This window comes from Schistocerca nitens, chromosome 2 (assembly GCF_023898315.1).
Source record: "Schistocerca nitens isolate TAMUIC-IGC-003100 chromosome 2, iqSchNite1.1, whole genome shotgun sequence".
NCBI classification, from domain to species: domain Eukaryota; kingdom Metazoa; phylum Arthropoda; class Insecta; order Orthoptera; family Acrididae; genus Schistocerca; species Schistocerca nitens.
In genome coordinates, this window is record NC_064615.1 from 1,027,552,409 (window position 1) to 1,027,573,857 (window position 21,449).

At 39.7% G+C, this 21,449-nt stretch overlaps 1 protein-coding gene across 1 annotated transcript in view; it reads left to right on the forward strand.

The window, feature by feature from the left end:
- LOC126237376 (dynein axonemal heavy chain 7) overlaps window positions 1-21,449 on the forward strand; it is a 1,033,797-nt gene that overhangs the window by 921,529 nt on the left and 90,819 nt on the right. Inside the window, exon 56 of the mRNA XM_049947460.1 lies at window positions 15,206-15,362. Coding sequence (XP_049803417.1) covers window positions 15,206-15,362 — 157 coding nt within the window. The remainder of the gene's footprint in view (window positions 1-15,205; window positions 15,363-21,449) is intronic.

Below are 21,449 nucleotides of genomic sequence, written 5' to 3' on the forward strand. Positions count from 1 at the left end.
TTCATCTTTTGAAGCAATCCATGAATCGATTCAATTTGTGACTTCTTCATGAGATCAGAAGTGTTGGTCAGCCAGGCCATGCTCCATTGATCGTAACAGGTCAAAGTCAGAGGGAGCAATGTCTGGAGAATACAATGGGTGGGGTAGGACTTCCCATTTTAACATTTCCAAGTACGTTTTGACCTATTTTGCAACATGCGGTTGGTGTTGTCATGCTCCAAAACCACTTCATCGTGCCTCTCGCTGTACTGTGGCCATTTGTCTTTTAATGCTCTGCTCAAACGCATTAATTGCATTCAATAATGAGCACCTATGACTGTTTCACTTGGTTTTAACACCTCATAGTACATTATGCCCAGCTGGTCCCACCAAATTCAGAGAATGGTCTTGGAGCCATGAATATTCAGTTTGGCCATCGACGTGGAAGCATGGCTGGGATATCCCCATGATTTTTTGCTTTTAGGGTTATTGTAATGAACCCATTTTTTGTCCCCACTCACAATGCGATGCAGAAATCCCTTTCAGTTTTGCCTCTGAAGCAACCGTTCACAAACACCATTCAATGTCTCTTGGTTTCAGCTCACACAGGACCCAAGTTCCTCTTTCTGAATCATGCCCATAGCCTTGAGACGTTTTGAAATGCCTTGCTGTGTCTGTTCCACTAATCATGCCAATTATTCTTGAGTTTGATGCAAGTCTTCACTCAGCCGTGTCCCCAATTCTGCATCTTCGAAAACATTCTCTCTTCCATCACTATGCCAATGTACGACATTAAGATCACCATCCTTGAAGCATTGAAACCACTCACAACACATTCTTTCACTAGTAGGGTCCTTACCATATGTACTTGAGAGCATTCGATGAGACTCAGCTGCTGTTTTCTTCATATAGAAACAAAACAGTAACACCTCCTGCAAATGACGAGAATTAGGCTCGTAAGCTGACATTTTCAATCAAGAACAACTTTCTGATGTGGACACAAATTGACTAATGTTTGAATGAGGTTTCGTTGACCAAGGTCCAAGCTAACTGCCTGACATCTGCAATCTGTTTCTTTCGACCGCTACTTACTGTTGGCACCACCTATCAGCAAATGGCAGAAGCATACTTGTACAACTTTTACATTCCTACATTTTTAGTCATTATTAAACCTACTTGTGCATTACCTCTATTTGATTTTGTATTTATAACCCTGTGTTTACCTGACCGGAAGTCATGTTCCTCCTGCGACCAAACTTCGCTAATTCCCACTATACCTACCTCTAACCTATCCATTTGCTTTTTTAAACTTTCTGACCTACTTCAAAACGGCCTTGCTGTGCTGGTACTGCGAACGGCTGAAAGCAAGGGGAAACTACGGCCGTAATTTTTCCCGAGGGCATGCAGCTTTACTGTATGATTAAATGATGATGGCGTCCTCTTGGGTAAAATATTCCGGAGGTAAAATAGTCCCCCATTCGGATCTCCGGGCGGGGACTACTCAAGAGGATGTCGTTATCAGGAGAAAGAAAACTGGCGTTCTACGGATCGGAGCGTGGAATGTCAGGTCCCTTAATCGGACAGGTAGGTTAGAAAATTTGAAAAGGGAAATGGATAGGTTAAAGTTAGATATAGTGGGAATTAGTGAAGTTCGGTGGAAGGAGGAACAAGACTTCTGGTCAGGTGACTACAGGGTTATAAACACAAAGTCAAATAGGGGTAATGCAGGAGTAGGTTTAATAATGAATAGGAAAATAGGAACGCGGGTAAGCTACTACAAACAGCTCAGTGAACGCATTATTGTGGCCAAGATAGATACGAAGCCCACACCTACTACAGTAGTACAAGTTTATATGCCAACTAGCTCTGCAGATGACGAAGAAATTGAAGAAATGTATGATGAAATAAAAGAAATTATTCAGATAGTGAAGGGAGACGAAAATTTAATAGTCATGGGTGACTGGAATTCGAGTGTAGGGAAAGGGAGAGAAGGAAACATAGTAGGTGAATATGGATTGGGGCTAAGAAATGAAAGAGGAAGCCGCCTGGTAGAATTTTGCACAGAGCACAACTTAATCATAGCTAATACTTGGTTTAAGAATCATGATAGAAGGTTGTATACATGGAAGAACCCTGGAGATACTAAAAGGTATCAGATAGATTATATAATGGTAAGACAGAGATTTAGGAACCAGGTTTTAAATTGCAAGACATTTCCAGGGGCAGATGTGGACTCTGACCACAATCTATTGGTTATGACCTGTAGATTAAAACTGAAGAAACTGCAAAAAGGTGGGAATTTAAGGAGATGGGACCTGGATAAACTGAAAGAACCAGAGGTTGTACAGAGTTTCAGGGAGAGCATAAGGGAACAATTGACGGGAATGGGGGAAAGAAATACAGTAGAAGAAGAATGGGTAGCTTTGAGGGATGAAGTAGTGAAGGCAGCAGAGGATCAAGTAGGTAAAAAGACGAGGGCTAGTAGAAATCCTTGGGTAACAGAAGAAATATTGAATTTAATTGATGAAAGGAGAAAATATAAAAATGCAGTAAATGAAGCAGGCAAAAAGGAATACAAACGTCTCAAAAATGAGATCGACAGGAAGTGCAAAATGGCTAAGCAGGGATGGCTAGAGGACAAATGTAAGGATGTAGAGGCTTATCTCACTAGGGGTAAGATAGATACTGCCTACAGGAAAATTAAAGAGACCTTTGGAGATAAGAGAACCACTTGTATGAACATCAAGAGCCCAGATGGAAACCCAGTTCTAAGCAAAGAAGGGAAAGCAGAAAGCTGGAAGGAGTATATAGAGGGTCTGTACAAGGGCGATGTACTTGAGGACAATATTATGGAAATGGAAGAGGATGTAGATGAAGATGAAATGGGAGATACGATACTGCGTGAAGAATTTGACAGAGCACTGAAAGACCTGAGTCGAAACAAGGCCCCCGGAGTAGACAACATTCCATTGGAACTACTGACGGCTTTGGGAGAGCCAGCCCTGACAAAACTCTACCATCTGGTAAGCAAGATGTATGAGACAGGCGAAATACCCTCAGACTTCAAGAAGAATATAATAATTCCAATTCCAAAGAAGGCAGGTGCTGACAGATGTGAGAATTACCGGACAATCAGTTTAATAAGCCACAGCTGCAAAATACTAACACGAATTCTTTACAGACGAATGGAAAAACTAGTAGAAGCCGACCTCGGGGAAGATCAGTTTGGATTCCGTAGAAATACTGGAACACGTGAGGCAATACTGACCTTACGACTTATCTTAGAAGAAAGATTAAGGAAAGGCAAACCTACGTTTCTAGCATTTGTAGACTTAGAGAAAGCTTTTGACATTGTTGACTGGAATACTCTCTTTCAAATTCTAAAGGTGGCAGGGGTAAAATACAGGGAGCGAAAGGCTATTTACAATTTGTACAGAAACCAGATGGCAGTTATAAGAGTCGAGGGGCATGAAAGGGAAGCAGTGGTTGGGAAGGGAGTAAGACAGGGTTGTAGCCTCTCCCCGATGTTATTCAATCTGTATATTGAGCAAGCAGTAAAGGAAACAAAAGAAAAATTCGGAGTAGGTATTAAAATCCATGGAGAAGAAATAAAAACTTTGAGGTTCGCCGATGACATTGTAATTCTGTTAGAGACAGCAAAGGACTTGGAAGAGCAGTTGAACGGAATGGACAGTGTCTTGAAAGGAGGGTATAAGATGAACATCAACAAAAGCAAAACGAGGATAATGGAATGTAGTCGAATTAAGTCGGGTGATGTTGAAGGTATTAGATTAGGAAATGAGACACTTAAAGTAGTAAAGGAGTTTTGCTATTTGGGGAGCAAAATAACTGATGATGGTCGAAGTAGAGAGGATATAAAATGTAGACTGGCAATGGCAAGGAAAGCGTTTCTGAATAAGAGAAATTTGTTAACATCGAGTATAGATTTAAGTGTCAGGAAGTCTTTTCTGAAAGTATTTGTGTGGAGTGTAGCCATGTATGGAAGTGAAACATGGACGATAAATAGTTTGGACAAGAAGAGAATAGAAGCTTTCGAAATGTGGTGCTACAGAAGAATGCTGAAGATTAGATGGGTAGATCACATAACTAATGAGGAGGTACTGAATAGGATTGGGGAGAAGAGGAGTTTGTGGCACAACTTGACCAGAAGAAGGGATCGGTTGGTAGGACATGTTCTGAGGCATCAAGGGATCACCAATTTAGTATTGGAGGGCAGCGTGGAAGGTAAAAATCGTAGGGGGAGACCAAGAGATGCATACACTAAGCAGATTCAGAAGGATGTAGGTTGCAGTAGGTACTGGGAGATGAAGAAGCTTGCACAGGATAGAGTAGCATGGAGAGCTGCATCAAACCAGTCTCAGGACTGAAGACCACAACAACAACAACGACCTACTTGCCCGATTAAGGGATCTGACATTCCACGTTCTGATTGGTAGAACACCGTTTTTTTTTTCTCCCGATAACAAAATCCTCCTGAGTACTCCTGACCTGGAGATCCAAATGGGGGTTTATTTTACCTCCAGAATATTTTACCCAGGAAGTGCCATCATCATTAAACCATACAGTAGAGCTGCATGCTCTCAGAAAAAATTGTGGCTGTAGTTCCCCTTCCTTCCAGCCGTTTGCAGTACCAAGGCTGGTTTGGTTGATGTTACAAGACCAGATCAGTCAATCATCTAGCCAGTTGCCCCTGCAACTACTGAAAAGGCTATTGCCCCTCTTCAGGAACCACACATTTGTCTGACCTTTCAACAGATACCCATTCATTATGCTTGCACCTATGGTATGGCTATCTGTATTGCTGCAGCAAGCAAGCCTCCACACCAACAGCAAGGTCCATGGTACATATGTGGTGGAGAGGGGGGGGGGGGACTCAGGTTATGAAAACATACTAACACTACACAGAAATACCTTTCACGCAATCCTCACTGTCACGTGGTATATCACTGGACTCTGCCTTAGCACTCTTCCTTCTTCTAGTATACATTAATAATCTGCCCTCATGTATTAATAACCTCCTCTCATGCGTAAAGAAAACAGAAGCAATACTATTTGCAGAAGACACCACTCTGCTTATTGAAGTTGAAAATAATAAAGGTCCTATCATTGCTACAGGTGTCATAACAGATGAAGTTTCACAATGGCTCTATAGGAACAGGCTTGTCTTAAACCCTCAAAAAACTGATACTCTACACTTTCAGCCCCAGCAAATGATTATACCAAAAGCCAGAAATTCACATGAATTACCAAGAAATCCAGAATGCCACTCTGACAAAATCCGTAGGCCTTTGCCTGCAAGAAAATCTAAAATTGAACTCTCACATAACATCCTTAAACTCCCAACTGTCTAAACTAACATATGTAATCAGAATACTATCCAGCAATGCAACTCTTGAAACTGTAAAAACTGTGTATTTTTCTTGGATACATTTGCTTTTAAGATATGCTGTTATCGTTCAGGGAAATTCTTCTCCTGACACAACAACATTCAGGAAGCAAAAGAGAATAATCCAAATAATAAGAAAAACAAATGATAGTTCATGTAAGCCTTTTATGAAAGGTTGAAATATTCTCCTGCTTCCCTGGGTTTATATCCCAGCAATTGTGCTCTTTGCAAAAAAGGGATTATGATGAAGAAAGAGACTCTCTCTATCCAAAATAGTGCTGTATATGAACACCATATCAGATTAAGGGACAATATATGTGTAAATTATTCCAGCACAAGTCTATCTTAAAATGTGTTTATTGCTCTGGTGTAACAGTCTATAATAAGCTGCCAGAAATTGTTAAGAATACCAAATGCATAAATGCATTAAATAAGCTGCTAAAATCTTTTTATTAAAGAAATATTTTTATGGTGTGATTGTTCTGTAAGATATGTCCTACATTTGAAATATATTGTATGTATATAAGTTTTCCTGGAGCAATAAATAAATAAATATTACACACATCAAATAAAGTTTTGCATCACCTCAGTTTGGGGAGTTCCAGAACCTGTACAGAAAATTGGAAAATAGATCAACATAAACATCATTTCCGCCCTTGTTATTGCTCATGAAAACCACACATTGCATGTTGAACCACCATACAGCGAGACCGTCAGAGGTGGTGTCCAGATTGCTGTACACGCCGGTACCTCTAATATGCAGTAGCATATCCTCTTGCATAGCTGCACATCTGTATTCATCATGGCATACTATCCACAAGTTCATCAAGGCACCATTGGTCCAGACTGTCCCACTCCTCAACGGCGATTCGACATAGATCCCTCAGAGTGGTTTATGGGTCATGTCATCCATAAACAGCCCCTTTCAATCTATCCCAGGCACATTTGATAGGGTTCATGTCTGGAGAACATACTGTCCATTCTAGTCAAGTGATATTATTATCCTGAATAAAATCATTCACAAAATGTGCACGTTGGGGGCACAAATTGTCGTCCATGAAGACGAATGCCTTCCCAATAATCTGCCTGTATGGTTGCACTATAGGTTGGAGGATGCCCTTCATGTATTGTACAGCTGTTACAGTGCCTTCCATGACCACCAGCCACACATAATATCGCCTCAAAACAGCAGGGAACCTCCACCTTGCTGCACTCACTGGACAGTGTGTTTCAGGCGTTCAGCCTGGCCGGGTTGCCTCCAAACACATCTGTAACGATTGTCTGGTTGAAGGCATATGCAACACTCATTGGTGAAGAGAACGTGATATCAATCCTCAGCAGTCCGTTCGGCATGTTGTTGGACCCATCTGTACCACACTGCATGGTGTCATGGTTGGAAAGCTGGACCTTGCCATGGATGTCGATGTGAAGTTGTGCATCATGCACCCTATTGCGCACAGTTTGAGCTGTAACACGACATCCTGTGGCTGCACGAAAAGCATTATTCAACATGGTGGCATTGCTGCCAGGGTTCCTCTGAGCCATAATCAATAGGCAGCAGCCATCCACTGCAGTAGTAGCCATTGGGCAGCTTGAGCGAGACATGTCATCTACAGTTTCTGTCTTTCTGTATCTCCTCCATGTCCGAACAACATTGCTTTGGTTCACTCCGAGCCCTGCCTGGCACAAAGTAACAATGCGGGCATCATTGAACTGCAGTATTGACCATCTAGGCATGGTTGAACTACAGACAACACAAGCTGTGTACTCTTGGTGGAATGACTGGAACTGATTGGCTGTCGAACTCCCTCCATCTAATCGGCCCTGCTTGTTGTTTACATCTTTTGGTGGGTTTAGTGACATCTCTAAACAGTCAAAGGGACTGTGTCTGTGATACAGTGTCCACAGTAAACGTCTATCTTCAGGAGTTCTGGGAACTGGGGTGATGCAAAACTTTTTTTGATATGTGTATAATCGTATATTATGACCTAGAATCTTTCTGCATATATTTGAGCTTCAGCTTGTAGCTGGGAACTGTGTGTCATTGATTCAGCATTAGCTCTGTTGCCTTTTAGTGCCAAAGTGATAAGTATTCTGTATAAGTATTCTGTATAAAATCACTTACATACAAAAGCAAATAAGGTAGATGAGGGATTGACATCCAGATTAGAGACTATACTCAAGTTGAACCCAAAACATTCTTTAAGCGATAAATCTTATAATATGCAAATTTCTTCATTGTATTTTATTGCCTTGATTGTCCAAGTGTATAGAAGTATCAAGTATAAAATAAGCCCTCAGAGGCCTCACATGAATCCTGATGTCATAATTCTCAATTGTAGACACGAAGTCAATAGGTCACTTGTTCCCTCAAGTAAAGTTGTAAGCCTATAAATAATAATAATATTTTAAACAAATAATGAATATATGGAACTTTTTGTGATGAGGATGTTAGTTAATGTGAGTAATATGAATGGTCATTACAGTAATGTACCTCTATTGTGAACCTAAATACACCATGATGTGGCTGGCGGCTCAACCATGATTTCTTTTCTTTTCTTTCTTTTTTATTAATTGTTCAAAACACTTACAAAAATGAAAGTGTCTTGGATTAAACTTAGCATTTCCCTAATCGACAATAAATGGACATTTATTATCATATTTCAATATCTGTGATAATTACATGCATCATCTTTCTTAAAACCCTCTATAAATGATTTTAGTTTATTTATTTACTCATGCAGAGACCATTTCACAGTGATGTAGGATTTGGCATCACAATACAATGCAAAATAAGTAACTCTAAATATGAATACGTACAGAATATATAAGTATGCTTTATGGAGGATAAAACAGCTAGTTAACTGTGGCTGGCCACTGTGGCCAAGCGGTTCTAGGCACTTCAGTTCAGAACCGCACTGCTGCTGCGGTCGCAGGTTCGAATCCTGCCTCAGGCATGGCTGTGTGTGATATCCTTAGGTTAGTTAGGTTTAAGTAGTTCTAAGTCTAGGGGTTTATGACCTCAGATGTTAAGTCCCATAGTGCTTAAAGCCATTTGAACCATTTTGTGAAGGACCATCCCATCATTTGCCTGAAATGATTAGAAAAACCTAAATCAGGATGATGGTCCTTGTGATACAGTGTTCTTTGCTTTACACACAGTTGGCATCAGGTAACTTATAACACATTGTTTTGCACAGCATCACTGCACACACCTGGGACACCTGTAGTAACCAAGTAATACATGAAACTGATCCAATCCAAGTAATAAAAATATGGCTTTATTCATAAATCTCTGAACATGAATGGAAATAAGCCTCTCGTGACTTCACACGTCACAAGACAAAAGAATCATACATACAGTGCAACATACGTGATACACAGAGCAACTGATATGCACATTACGAACTAAAACAGACTGAAAGAAAATAGTGAATGTGAGCCAATGCTGCTCCACATGTATTTTGGCATGAGTAACTGGTAGATGTCTGTCACCGTAGCTGCCTTGTCTTGCAGGGGTGGGGGGGGGGGGGGGGTTCAATTCCTGGCTTGGAGATTTTCTCCACTCAGGGACTGGATGTTTGTGTCATCTTCATCATCATTTCATACTCATCGACATGCAAGTTGCCGAAGTGGCATTGTCTCAAAAGACTTGCAGCAGGCGATCAGATCTACCCTCCGGGAGGCCCTCGCCACACAACATTTCATTTCACTGGTAGGTGGTGCAGGGGAGATTGTGCCATGTGCACACTTCCTACAAGCAGCATCTAGCTGCTGGCCTGCACTGATGCAGTTGGCAGTTGATTTAAGTATAATATGCAGCAACACTACATTATGTGCACTCACACTCACATGCACTAGTAACATGATACAACACACCCCTCCTTCATGAAAAGAGGTTGCCCAGGCAACAGAAGATATGCTGGTGCCCCAACAAGAGACACATCCATTGATCTGGAGCAGAGCTAACAGTGCCAATTGTGGGGCAGGGCAAAGTGCTGAATGGCACCAGAGCATAGGGCTGGAATGTGTGAGGATGCGGGCATGCCCAAGGTTGGTGGGCCTGCACAGTGCCCGATGACAGCACTGGAGAGAAGGGTGCCATCACCATCTCTGCATCATCATCATCAACAGGCAGGTCTCAGTGTGAAGGAGATGGGGCAAGACCCATTGATGATTATGGCTGAGGCGATGATGGTGAGGGGGTCAGTGGAGGTGGCCCAACCAGAACAGCAGACGGACTGGTACCCAGTGCCAGGAAGCTGGAACTGCAGTGCAGGAAGTGGCCAATGGGGCTGGGGCACCTCCACAGCAGGCCATGATAGGCAGAGGGCTGTGGGATGGTCTGTGGTGATGCGTGCCACATCCGTGAACCACAAGCTTCCAGCAACAAGTGAAGTTCCAACTGAACAAAGTGGTGTGCCAACAGGCCATCAGTTGTACAGAAGTCATGAAGATGTCATCCTCAATGACAGACAACGTGCCAGGTATCCACTTGGACTGGTGAACAAACTCTCGCACCCACACTGGTGATTCCAGAGCAAAGTGGCCAGATGAACCCAACTGCAGAGGGAGCAGCGCGGGCTGCAGAAGATGGAAGAGTGTGTGTGGCTGCTTTCCCCGTAGCCATGAAGAGATAGGTGCTCAGAAAGCAGCTAAGCTGGCTAAGAATCCACAACCAGGTTTTCATTTGGGACTTGAATATACACACTAGTTGTCGCACCTTGCCATTTGATTGAGGGTGGAATTTTGGAGCCATAACATGACAGATGATGTGACAGGAACAAAACAATTGAAAGATTTGATAAATGAACTGGGGCCCATTATCAGATACTAAGGTACAAAGACAGCCCTCAATAGAAAAAAACCCTCAAATACATATGAATTGTGACATCAGCTGACATCAATGCCCTCCAGAGAATGTAAGGAAACTGGGAAAATGCATGCACAACCAAGAGCCAATAGGATTTCAAGAAGGGATCTGCAAAGTCTACATGAATATGTCCTCATGGCTGGTGTGAAGTGAGCCAGGGGACAGACACCCTTGGAGTTGCCTGGGCACACTGCTCACAGGTTGTGACAAAACAGACAATTTTTCCATCAATCCCTGACCAAAAAACATGTCTCCTAGCTAACAGTTTAGTGCACAAAACTCCCCATGGTCCTATTGTAGAAGGCATAAAACGTCTTGCTGTAATGTGGCTGGAATGACTGCTTTGGGAGAGAGATCTTCCGTGGACAACAGCAAAACACCATCCCAAACAAGTTCTCAAAAATAAAGAGGCAACACCGTAAGGAAAAGTAGTTGTGCAGGGGGTCAAAGCCTGACCCAGTGGTTTATCTGGCCAGCCCTGTTGAACAAATCAAACAACCTGGCGGAGAGTCGGGTTGGCAACAATGGCAGCTGTTATGCATGAGCTCATAATTAGGAAACCTTCAACCATGACCTGTGTCTCAATATCGAGATGGAAGCAAAGGAATTCTGTATGATCAAAGCTGGGTTCAGGACCCACAGGCAGGCGGTACAAGATGTCTGCATTGACATATTAAGATGTAGGTCAAAAATGGTTTTCGTAACTGTAGCAAGACAAGAACAGTACGCAGCATTGTGGACAAAGTGCTGCTTCGTCAGGAAAGCCAGTGTGACAGTTAAACAAGGAAACCAAAGTATTATGATCAGTAATAAGGTGAAACTTGGAGCCATACAAGAAAACATGAAATAACTGGAGAGCATAGACTGTGGCAAGAGCCGCTTTATCCACCCAAGAGTAATGCTGCTGGGCCAGAGTAAGGGATTTAGAGGTGAAAGGAACAGATTGTTCAGAGCTGTTGGCATATTGGTGTGCTAGAACTGTATTGAAGCCATACTATGAGGTGTCAGTCACCAAAACTGTGTGCTGTTTTGCTAAACAAGGAGCCGAAAGGAGTTTGGATTCAATACTTGAAAAGCACATTCACAATCTAGGCGCCAGCAAAAAAGGTACATTCTTGCATAACAAGGCATGCAACAGGTGGGTTGTTGTGGCCACCTCTGTAATGATGTGGGGCACGTGCACATGGAGTGGTGACACTTACGTAAGAATCCTGTCTGATCACCTGCATCCATTCATGTCATTGTGCATTCCAACAGACTTGGGCAATTCCAACAGGATAATGCGACACCAAACATGTCCAGAATTGCTTCAGAGTGGCAGGAATTTATGGTAGTAGGCTGTCTTCCCTGAATGTGGTTGAACCCCATCCTGCAAGATCCCAAATAAACAGTGGAAGATTGAAAAAACTGAGATTTCACAAGGTTATGCTATAAGCCTGTGGACTATAAGACAGAAAATGAAGTGCACAAACTTTTCAAGTGATCGCCATGGAAGAGCCAATAACAGTCATCATCCAAATAATTATTACAACCCAGGACAGGCATAGTCAGTTGCCCTAAAAATCATTGGAAAATAGCAGTGGCATTAGCCACACCAAAAACAAGGCACAAATGTTCATAGAGTCCAAAAAGTATTCAGACCCAGAACCTGCCAAGATTCTTTGTGCACAGGAAGCTGCAGATATGCTTCAGACAAAGAAAAGTACTGGCCTCCATATTTTTTGCCAGTAGTTTCTCCAGGTAGGAGAGGATATGTAACTACGATCAACTGAACATTGACAGTCATACTGAACTCGCCACAGAGATGAAGTTTCTCCAACAACTTCTGAAATGCAGCCAGTGGGGATGACCATTCACTAGTCATAATAGGTTGCACCATCCCTCGAGATTGAATTCTGTCCAATTCTGCTTTCACCTGATCTTTCAGGGCGAGAAGAATAGGACGCTCATGACAAAAGCAAGGCCAAGCCATGGATTTCAAAGAAATATGAGCAGCAAAATTTGTAGCACACCCTAAGGCTTCCCAAAACAAGTCAAAAACTCCTCACACAGTTTCTCCAGTTGAGAATAAGGTACCTGATCAGATACAAGGTGAACTGTGTCAATGATAGAAAATCCAAATGCCTGAAATGCGTCCATCCCAAACAAGTTCTCAACACTGGCACCGGCATCAGCAACCACCAAAAATGTAACAGAATGAACCATTGATCTGTAAGAGGTAGATGCTGTAAATTGTCCCAACAGTGCACTGTTCTGTTTGTTAAAACTGACCAGCTTCCGTGTGATTGGTGTCAACGATAGCAAGCCTAAACTCACACAGGTTTGAGAATTCAATAATATCATTGCAGCACATGTGTTAATCTGTAGCTGGAGCATTTGTTGAAAAGCACTTAACTCAATAAACAACTTGGGAGAAGGCACAAGCTTTGGAGTCACACAGTTTATGTCCATGTCCATATCCTGAGAAACCTTTGGCGAATGGCACATGGAGGCAATGTGGCCTTTCCTATGGCAAGCATTACAAGTAGTGTAGTGCTTAGGGCATGCCGATTGTTTATGCTTGACAAAACAGAAATGACAAGATGGTAACAGAGAACACTGATGCTGGTGCTGTGACTGCTTGGACCAGCCTTGGTCTCCTTGGCACTGGGCCCACATCTTTACTACAACGACTGCCTCTTCCTCGTTCAAGCTATCTGTTGTCCTACTGGGGGGGACACTTTGTGACACAACTGCCACATCACCCCACATTCAATTTGGTCATCCATTGCCTGAGAAGCTTCAAAAAATTATTTCATTTGCAAAACTTCTGACAACAGGCGTTTTCACAAAGTAAAGCCTTCTGGCACACTTCCTTGTCTGAAGCTAAACAGATAATTTTGTCAGGTACTACAGAGTCTGCATCAGAGTCACTAAGGGCTCCAGTAATGATTTGACACTTACAGCTAAGGTCATGAAGTTTGTCTGCCCAGACCCTGTATGACTGGTCTGGTTTCTTGTGGCATCGGTAGAATTTAATTCATGCCGCTATGAAATGTATTCATTTTCAATGACAAATGAACTGTAAACTGCACATGTGCTCAAAAGTAAGAGCTGCTGGTTCTTGCAAAGGGGCAAGCTGACACAGTAATTGATACACCTTAGGTGGAAACCACGAGAGAAATAAGGCTTCGCATAAATTCAAGTCTGTCACACCAAAAGCCAAAAAATGCTATATGAGTCTTTTTTTGTAAGCTTCCCAATTCTCAGTTGAATCATCATACAGAGGAAAAGTGGATGGATAGACCAGTGCAATGATACCCTGTCTGTTAATGAACAGCTGTATCACATTATTATGAAGATGGTGATTTGATAATGGGAGTCATTTCTGAAACTAGTCACTGCAAGTAAAATAGTTTTAAGAAGGTTAAAGTTTTTGAGGCTTATTAAAAACTTGAGGTGTACTAGCCTGTTAGTTATAGTAGTTTAGGGAATTATGAAAAATGGAAAAAGTGTCTGAGTTTTTATACTAAACATTGTAAGATAGAAAAATAATAGAACACAAAACTCAAACGTTACTAGATACTCAAATTGAAGCTCCAACTGTATATTCATAGTGATCAAAAGAGATGAAATTAAAATAAGGTATATGAAGCAGCTGGAACAAGTTGTGCTAATAGCATAAACTACTTATTGTAAAGAACTTTTCTCTTATACTTAGATTTAAAAAATGTGGTGTTGTGAAATGAAGATAAATGCTATGGACAAGAAGGGCACAACGCATTAGAAGATACAAAAAATAATAAATATAGTGAGTAAAAAATAAATATAACATTTGTTAAGAAATTGTTGGATATCTATGCAGTATATGAATAAATAAAAAGTAAGTATAAACTTGTTAAAAACAAGCTGTCTGTCTAGGTAGTTGGACTATGGGAAAGAAGTACTATAAAACATTATGCACAAACAAAACAAAATAAGTATATTAATATTATAGTCTCTAGAAGTTGGCAGATATGTATGTAAAATATTAAACATACTTGCTAAAGGAATCCGTTATGTGTAGCACTGGTTATGTTACTAGTTAAGCTTAGGTAACTTGTTATGAGAGCATTCGTCTGAGTGGGGGAACATGTGATGTTACATACCACTACAGTAGAGTGATGAGTAATGCTACGACAATGTAACAATTGATGCTCATGAACTATAAGTGATATAATTATTCAGTATTTAGGAGAGCACAAGTGTTTTGGAATGTTGTTATGAATTATGGCATATTGTGAGCACACTGAGGGATGCTGCATGTCTTCAAGGTGGGATGGTGTTGCAGTAATTCCATGAGATGAAGTATCTGTGTTGCCATCTGGTCTTCAAAGTGGGATGGTGTTGCAGTAACTCCATGAGATGAAGTATCTGTGTTGCCATCTGTGCACACTGTCTTCCCAGCTTGGGATAGTGTGACAAGCCCAGAGTAAAAGAACTCAGGAAAACAATGCTTGGAGTGTTCCATGAAGAAACAGTAGAAGATTGTACAGTTTTGATTCATGTCACTCTTATGTAAAATCTGGATAAGATAAGCCATGAGAGTTTTGTGTTGGAGGATTTACTGTATGATTATAGAAGAATAAATGGAGATTGTTGCTGAAGAAAATGATCCTGTTTATTTATGAGAATCAGCAGTATGTTGAAGAACTGCCAAAAAAACAAAGCTGGAATGACTTACACTGGCATAGTCAAGATATAAATATAGTTATGGAGCAGCTGAAAACTATGAGAAGTCAACAGATTCAAAGCAGAGAATGTCAAGAGAACATTGCAATGTATGGACACATCATGAAATTACACTTCCATAAGCACTTCTTCTACCAATGACAACAGTGTTATATGATGTGAATGTGATGTGGCACACATAAAACAGAACATGTATTTGTAATAAATAGTAAAATTTTTGTTTTCATTATTTGCAGGATGTGCAGTACGATGCTCTTCGTTACTTAACTGGAGAATGCAATTATGGGGGTCGGGTTACTGATGACTGGGATCGACGATGTCTCAACACTATTCTTGCCAAGTTTTACTGCAAAGAACTTCTTGAAGAAGATTTTTATCCATTTGACCCAACAGGTAATGAACCTTTTTCAATTTCATTGAGTCACAGATCTAATACCAAACTTTTGCAGCTCAAATGGGTGACCAAAAATTTACTATTAAAGTGCAGGATGATCCATAACACTTTCTGGGCACATTACCTAGCCTGAAAGTTTTAAGAATAGATCCATGCAATTAGCATCTTCAAAACAGCATCCCAAATCCATAAAAAGTTCTGCAACCTGTGTTGCATAACTCTTTCAGTTCTGATAAATATGGACTATTGTATTGTTACTTTTGCTAACCATAATAACACAATATTCACTTCAAATCTTTATCTGTCCATGGGCTGTGAGCCTGAAAAAAATACCAGAGAAAGGCCACTTTAGGCATATAACTTGATAGCAGTGTTGTGTTGTTGTGGCCAGTTGGGTGCTGTCAGTCACCCACGTGGTTCAGATTTAATGTAGTGTGGTGCAGCCACAGAGGATAAGATACATAGGCAGTGCAACCATTATTGGCAACTGGCAGGAAGAGGGCTGACAAATCATCATGGAAGAAGACACATGGTGATTGCTGCACATACAGTCTCTGTGTTACCATGACACAAAAACAGTGTGTAGTGTTGATGGTGGTATGCAATAATTTTGAGCATTGCAGTGAAGTCAGAATGAACAGACTGATCATTGTAGATGCACCACCTGATATTTCATGTTAGTTATTAGTGTGGCCATCTCTATGATTGATTGATTTTTATTGCCCAAAAACAAAACATTTACAGCGATGCAAAGCTTGTATAAGCAACGTCAATAAATGTACAAACAACAATGGCAATAGATACATAAATAATTAATCTATGTTAGAAATTATGCTCACAGAAATCTTCCATTGTATGAAAACAATTTTGAATTAATAAAGTTCTTACAAATATCTTAATTTTTTTCAGCTCTAGTCTCTTAACTGACTCTGGTAGTTTATTAAATAGCTTTACAGATGTGTGTTTGAAGCTGTTTAGAGTTTTGGTATATGAGCAGTAGTCTTTTTCTTACATCATTACTGCCATCAAATCCAGGAGTAAACTGCAGCACCACAGAAAATGGTTCAATGTTTGAGACAGCTAACTTTGTAGGTGGATGAGGTAACACTGGTTCTATACCAGACTGAATGGTTGCCACTTTCACAGGACCAAAACTCACAGAAGTCCATGCAGAAACTTCAAAGCGATAGTGGGTCATTGCTTGTAAGTTGTTTACCATCACACTAATGGCATCAGCCGTGAAGTTTTGTGTTTTGACATCACTTAAGCTATCCTTCTGCATATACTTCAGCTGATAACCTCTAAGTATTCCATTAGTTCGTTTCGGTGCACTCCAAATTACCTTCACAGCCCGATCACTTATATCATCGAACTGCAAGCTCCCAACTTCATCTGGTACATCTTCTTTAGTTCTGACTTCAACTGGGTCACTTCTTTTCCCATCTCCGGGATCTGTGAAACACAATACAGTGATATTATACAAAGTGTATTTCTCGAGTTCTTTGCTAACTGCACTTTGTTCTTCAAGAGGGTCAAGTAAACTTGGTAAGACTCTTATAGTTACTGCTTCATCTCCATTTTCTGAGGGACTCCCTTTCCATGCTTGTAGCTTATACCCCTGATTTAAGCCGTTAATTTTCTGTGGGTCTGGTGGTTTCCAACAAACTTTCGCTGCGGTAGAGCTAACTGCTTCTGCTTTCACATTTGTTGGTGCTGCCTCTGGCACTCCTTCCTTTGTTTTTATTTTCATTCCTTCACTGTAAACACCAACACCCATATTGTTATAAGCAGCTATTTGAACAATGCAGTCTTTCCATGTGATCAGTTCTTGTATTAAGTAACTCCTCTGAGCCTCATTTGTAATATTTTTGCACGTCCAAGGACTTTCATTGTAACCATACAACCTGTAACGTATGTACATCAGAATTCAGATCAAAACCAGACAAGTTCTTTTTAATTTACAAGAGACATTGAAATATGTATATACATGGCAAGGTCATAATACTAAGTTTAATAAATAATTCTCTACAGTGAGTTCTAGGTGGTACTTTACGTATCAGTCTGACAGCTTTTTTCTGAGCTGTAAATAAGCATTTTGAGGAGCAATTATTTCCCCATAAGATTGTCCCATACGTCAAATGAGAGTGAATATAACTGTAATAGACAGAAAGCAAAATTTTCTCATCTACTGTTGCTTGTAATTTTCTGAGCATAAATATTCCTTTAGAAATTTTTGGTGTTAAATAATTGACATGTGCCTGCCAGCCTAAATTAGTTTGCAAAACAATGCCAAGAAACTTTACAGGAACTATCTCTAAGGTGATTCTACTGTTATAAGAAATGTTTAATTCCTGTGTTTTATTTATGTTCATAGACAGGCTATTGGCATTGCACCAGTCAGACAGTATATCTACCTTGAGTGAGGTAGAGTTACTTACGTTATTGTTCGTAGGCACTGTAACACTTAAACTGTTATCATCTGCATACAGGTAACAGTTTGTAGTATCATCTATTACATTGCTAGGTAGGTCATTCATATATAATATATAACAAGAGAGGACCCAAGATTGACCCTTGAGGAACATCATGGTTAACGGGTAAAAAAAAAAAAAAAACTAGAATATTGGCTATTGAAGTAAACAAGATAAGTATGACTGGATAATTTTAACAGCAGAGACTGAGAAACCTACAGTTTTTAATTTCAGCAGCAGAGTGTTGTGGCACACAGTGTCAAACGCTTTTGATAAATCAAAAAACTTTGTACTTACAATAAATTTCTCTTCTTTTGCTTCAAGACAGTTACATATGTAGCTCATAACAGCATCACATCTTGATAGATTTTTCCTAAACCCAAACTGGCTATTTGAAAGAAATAGATGAGAATCTAGACTATTGATTATTTGAATACTCATTAATTTCTCAATGACCTTGGATAAAAGAGGTACAAGAGAAACTGGCCTATAATTGCTAGGCAAATTATTGTCACCTTTTTTGTAGACTGGGACTACTTTTGCTACTTTTAATTTTTCAGGGAAACAACTTTCATCAAAGCAGTAGTTTATGATGTGACAGAGAACCTCTGCTATATTATGACTACTAAGTTTCAATATTTTAGAGCTGATATTGTAAATATCCAGTGAATCACTTTTGCTAAGAGAAAGAATCATAGAGTGTACATCTTCTACACAAATGTGTTCAAAATGAAACACATTTTCCATAGCATTTTGGTTTTTACAGGCAACATCCAAATACTAGCTAGGTTCATTTTTTACTATCAGGTATCTTAGTCACTACACTATCTACACTGTTTACAAAATAATTATTAAAACTATCAGCACTAATTTTGGATCTAGATACAAATTCTTTGCTACCCGATGCTAGATTCTCATTAATGACTTTCCGCATTTCTTTTGGTTTATTAATAGCTTGTGCAACCAATTTGTAATTATATTCTAATTTATCTTTCTTAATACCCATTCTGTACTGATATTTGCATTCTTTATATCTTACTTTGGCATGCAGACAAGATGAATTCTTTGCTAAGTAGTAGAAATTGTTGCATTGTTCTTAAAGTTTTCGTAGTTCCTGTGTGTACCACTTATTTTTATTGATAGTCGATACCCTGCTCATTTTAGTCTTACGAGGACAATGTGACAATGTGTTATTGTCTGCCAAGAGACTCATCATCAGCAGCTATAATGCCACACTGTTTGTGCAATATAAAATGAACTTCAGTAAGTTGAGTAGGTCATTGGCATCATATAAGTGTAGTTTTCTAAGTGTGCAGCAAAAGCTAAATAGTGTTTAGTCCAGCATTTCTCAACAGTCGTGTCATGACATATTGGTGCGCCATGAATATATGTCTAGTGTGTCATGAGATTTTTAATGTCTTTTAGTTTTCCATAGATATTTTACCTGAACATAAAAAAAATATTGTCAGATCATTTCCTGAAGTAACAAATTTGTAAAATTTGTATCTCATAGTCATATCATGATGTGCATTGCTGTACAAATTGTATGATCTACAGGACCAATATTAAATCAAATCAAATCAAATTCCATGACTAAAGAAAAGTATTTATGTACTTTTTGTGTCTCCTTTTTTGCGTCTAGGACAAAAATCATACGTAAGGGTATCATGAAAGTTTGGAACATACTTTGGTGTGCCCAAAAGAAAAAAAAGGTTGAGAAACATGGATTTAGTCCATGCCACCATCACACAAGTCAACTCATCATTTTAAAAATTGTGTAATGATAAGTTATTGCTTAACCTAGAATGTCATGCCTTGTAGAATGTTTTTCTTCACAAACAATAATTCAGCATTTTTGAGAGATAGAAGAGTAACAAGATCTGTAAGTTAACTGGAGTTTCTGCAAATGTTTGTCAGTTACTTCTCTGTTTTACCAGAGTTTCTATATGGAGCATATATTGCAATAAGTATAATACATGGGTGAGGAACTGAATTAGAGTTAGTTGCTGTTTTGGGAAGAGAGCCCTCCTGTGTCAGTTCAGAATACCACGTGATTGGCATATCATCAGATACTGTACTGGCTGTCAACTTGACAGTCAAGCACAGGATTCACAAGACACATGATACTAATGCATTTGATTACGGATGTCCATTGAATGGGTCATCCTACCTCCGAAGTCATACAGGAATTGGGCTTTTCATTTCCACTACATTGAGTGTGTGCCATGAGTACCTTGGTTGAGTGAAAACTATTTCTGTTAGATCCAACTGCCATTGGCAGCAACAACATCTTGATTACAGAGGCATGTTTAATCACCAGATATGGTAACAACAAATGGAGATCGGCAGTCTAATAAATAATTGCCTATCAGTACTGGGCAATAACAACTGGTGAACTTCAATATCGTCCTTTGACCAGTTGATTCCTACAAGTTACAGAAACCCTTACCCACATGTGTAACTCAAATTGCTCCAAATTAAAAACCAAAGAGATGGTTGCATGTGCTGTAATAGCACATTGATTCAGGGGCTCAGGCAGATTCTGTCTTTCTAGATTTGCAAAAGGCATTTGATACATTGTTTACTAAGAAAGACCAAAGTGTGATTATATGAATCTTCACAGATATGCAGTTGGCTCAGTGAATTTTGAAGTGATAGAATTCAGTACATTACAGTGGATGTCGATGTCCAGTAAAAACAAAAGTAACATCAGTTCTATTGCAAGTAAGCATAGTAGGATTAATAATGTTCTCGGTATACACAAATGATTTATCAAATAGGGTCAGCAGCACAACAGGAATGTTTGTTGATGATGCTTTTGTGTAAGGAAGGCACTGTCTTTGGGAAACTGAAAGGAAATGCAGAAAGATTTGCACATAATTTATTCTTGGAGTTATGAAGGGCTGCTCTTTTTAAATTTGGATAAATGCAATCTAATTTCGCAATGAAAATAAAGGAGACAGTAGTATCCAATTACAAGGTCAGTGGTGAATATCTGTAGCATGTACCAGTATTTAGGAGTAATTCTTGTGGGAGTAGTATGAAATATGACATATGCATAAAATCAGTAGTTGGTAACTTACTAGAAGATTTAAATTTGTTAGAAGATCTCTATGGAAGTGCAGTGAATTTTAAAGGAAATTTACACACAAGACACAATAGCAACCAATTCTGTAGAACAGCTCCTATGTTTACAGTCCTTATCAGACATGTCTAATAGCAGACATCAAACAATTCAGATACATGCTGCTAGAACCACAAAATTTGGTACAGCCCATAAAAAATGTAACAGAGATACTCAGTGAAATTAAATGGAAATCTTTCGAGAGAAGGTGACATTTCTGGATAAAATAACAGAAGCAGTATTTGAGGAGGGCTGTGTGACAATGCTGCCACTATTTTTCTATATCTGACTTTGGGATTGTGGGAGTAAAATACAGAAATTAGAGAGGGAATATATTTTGACAGATAACTAAATTTTAGTGCAAAGCACCTACCTTAACAAACTGTACTGTGACTTACAGTGTATATATCTGGATGTAGAATGCTCAAAGTATGGAGAAGGGCTTCTGTTGTGATAATTCATGCTACTCATTGATACATACTGCTGCTTAA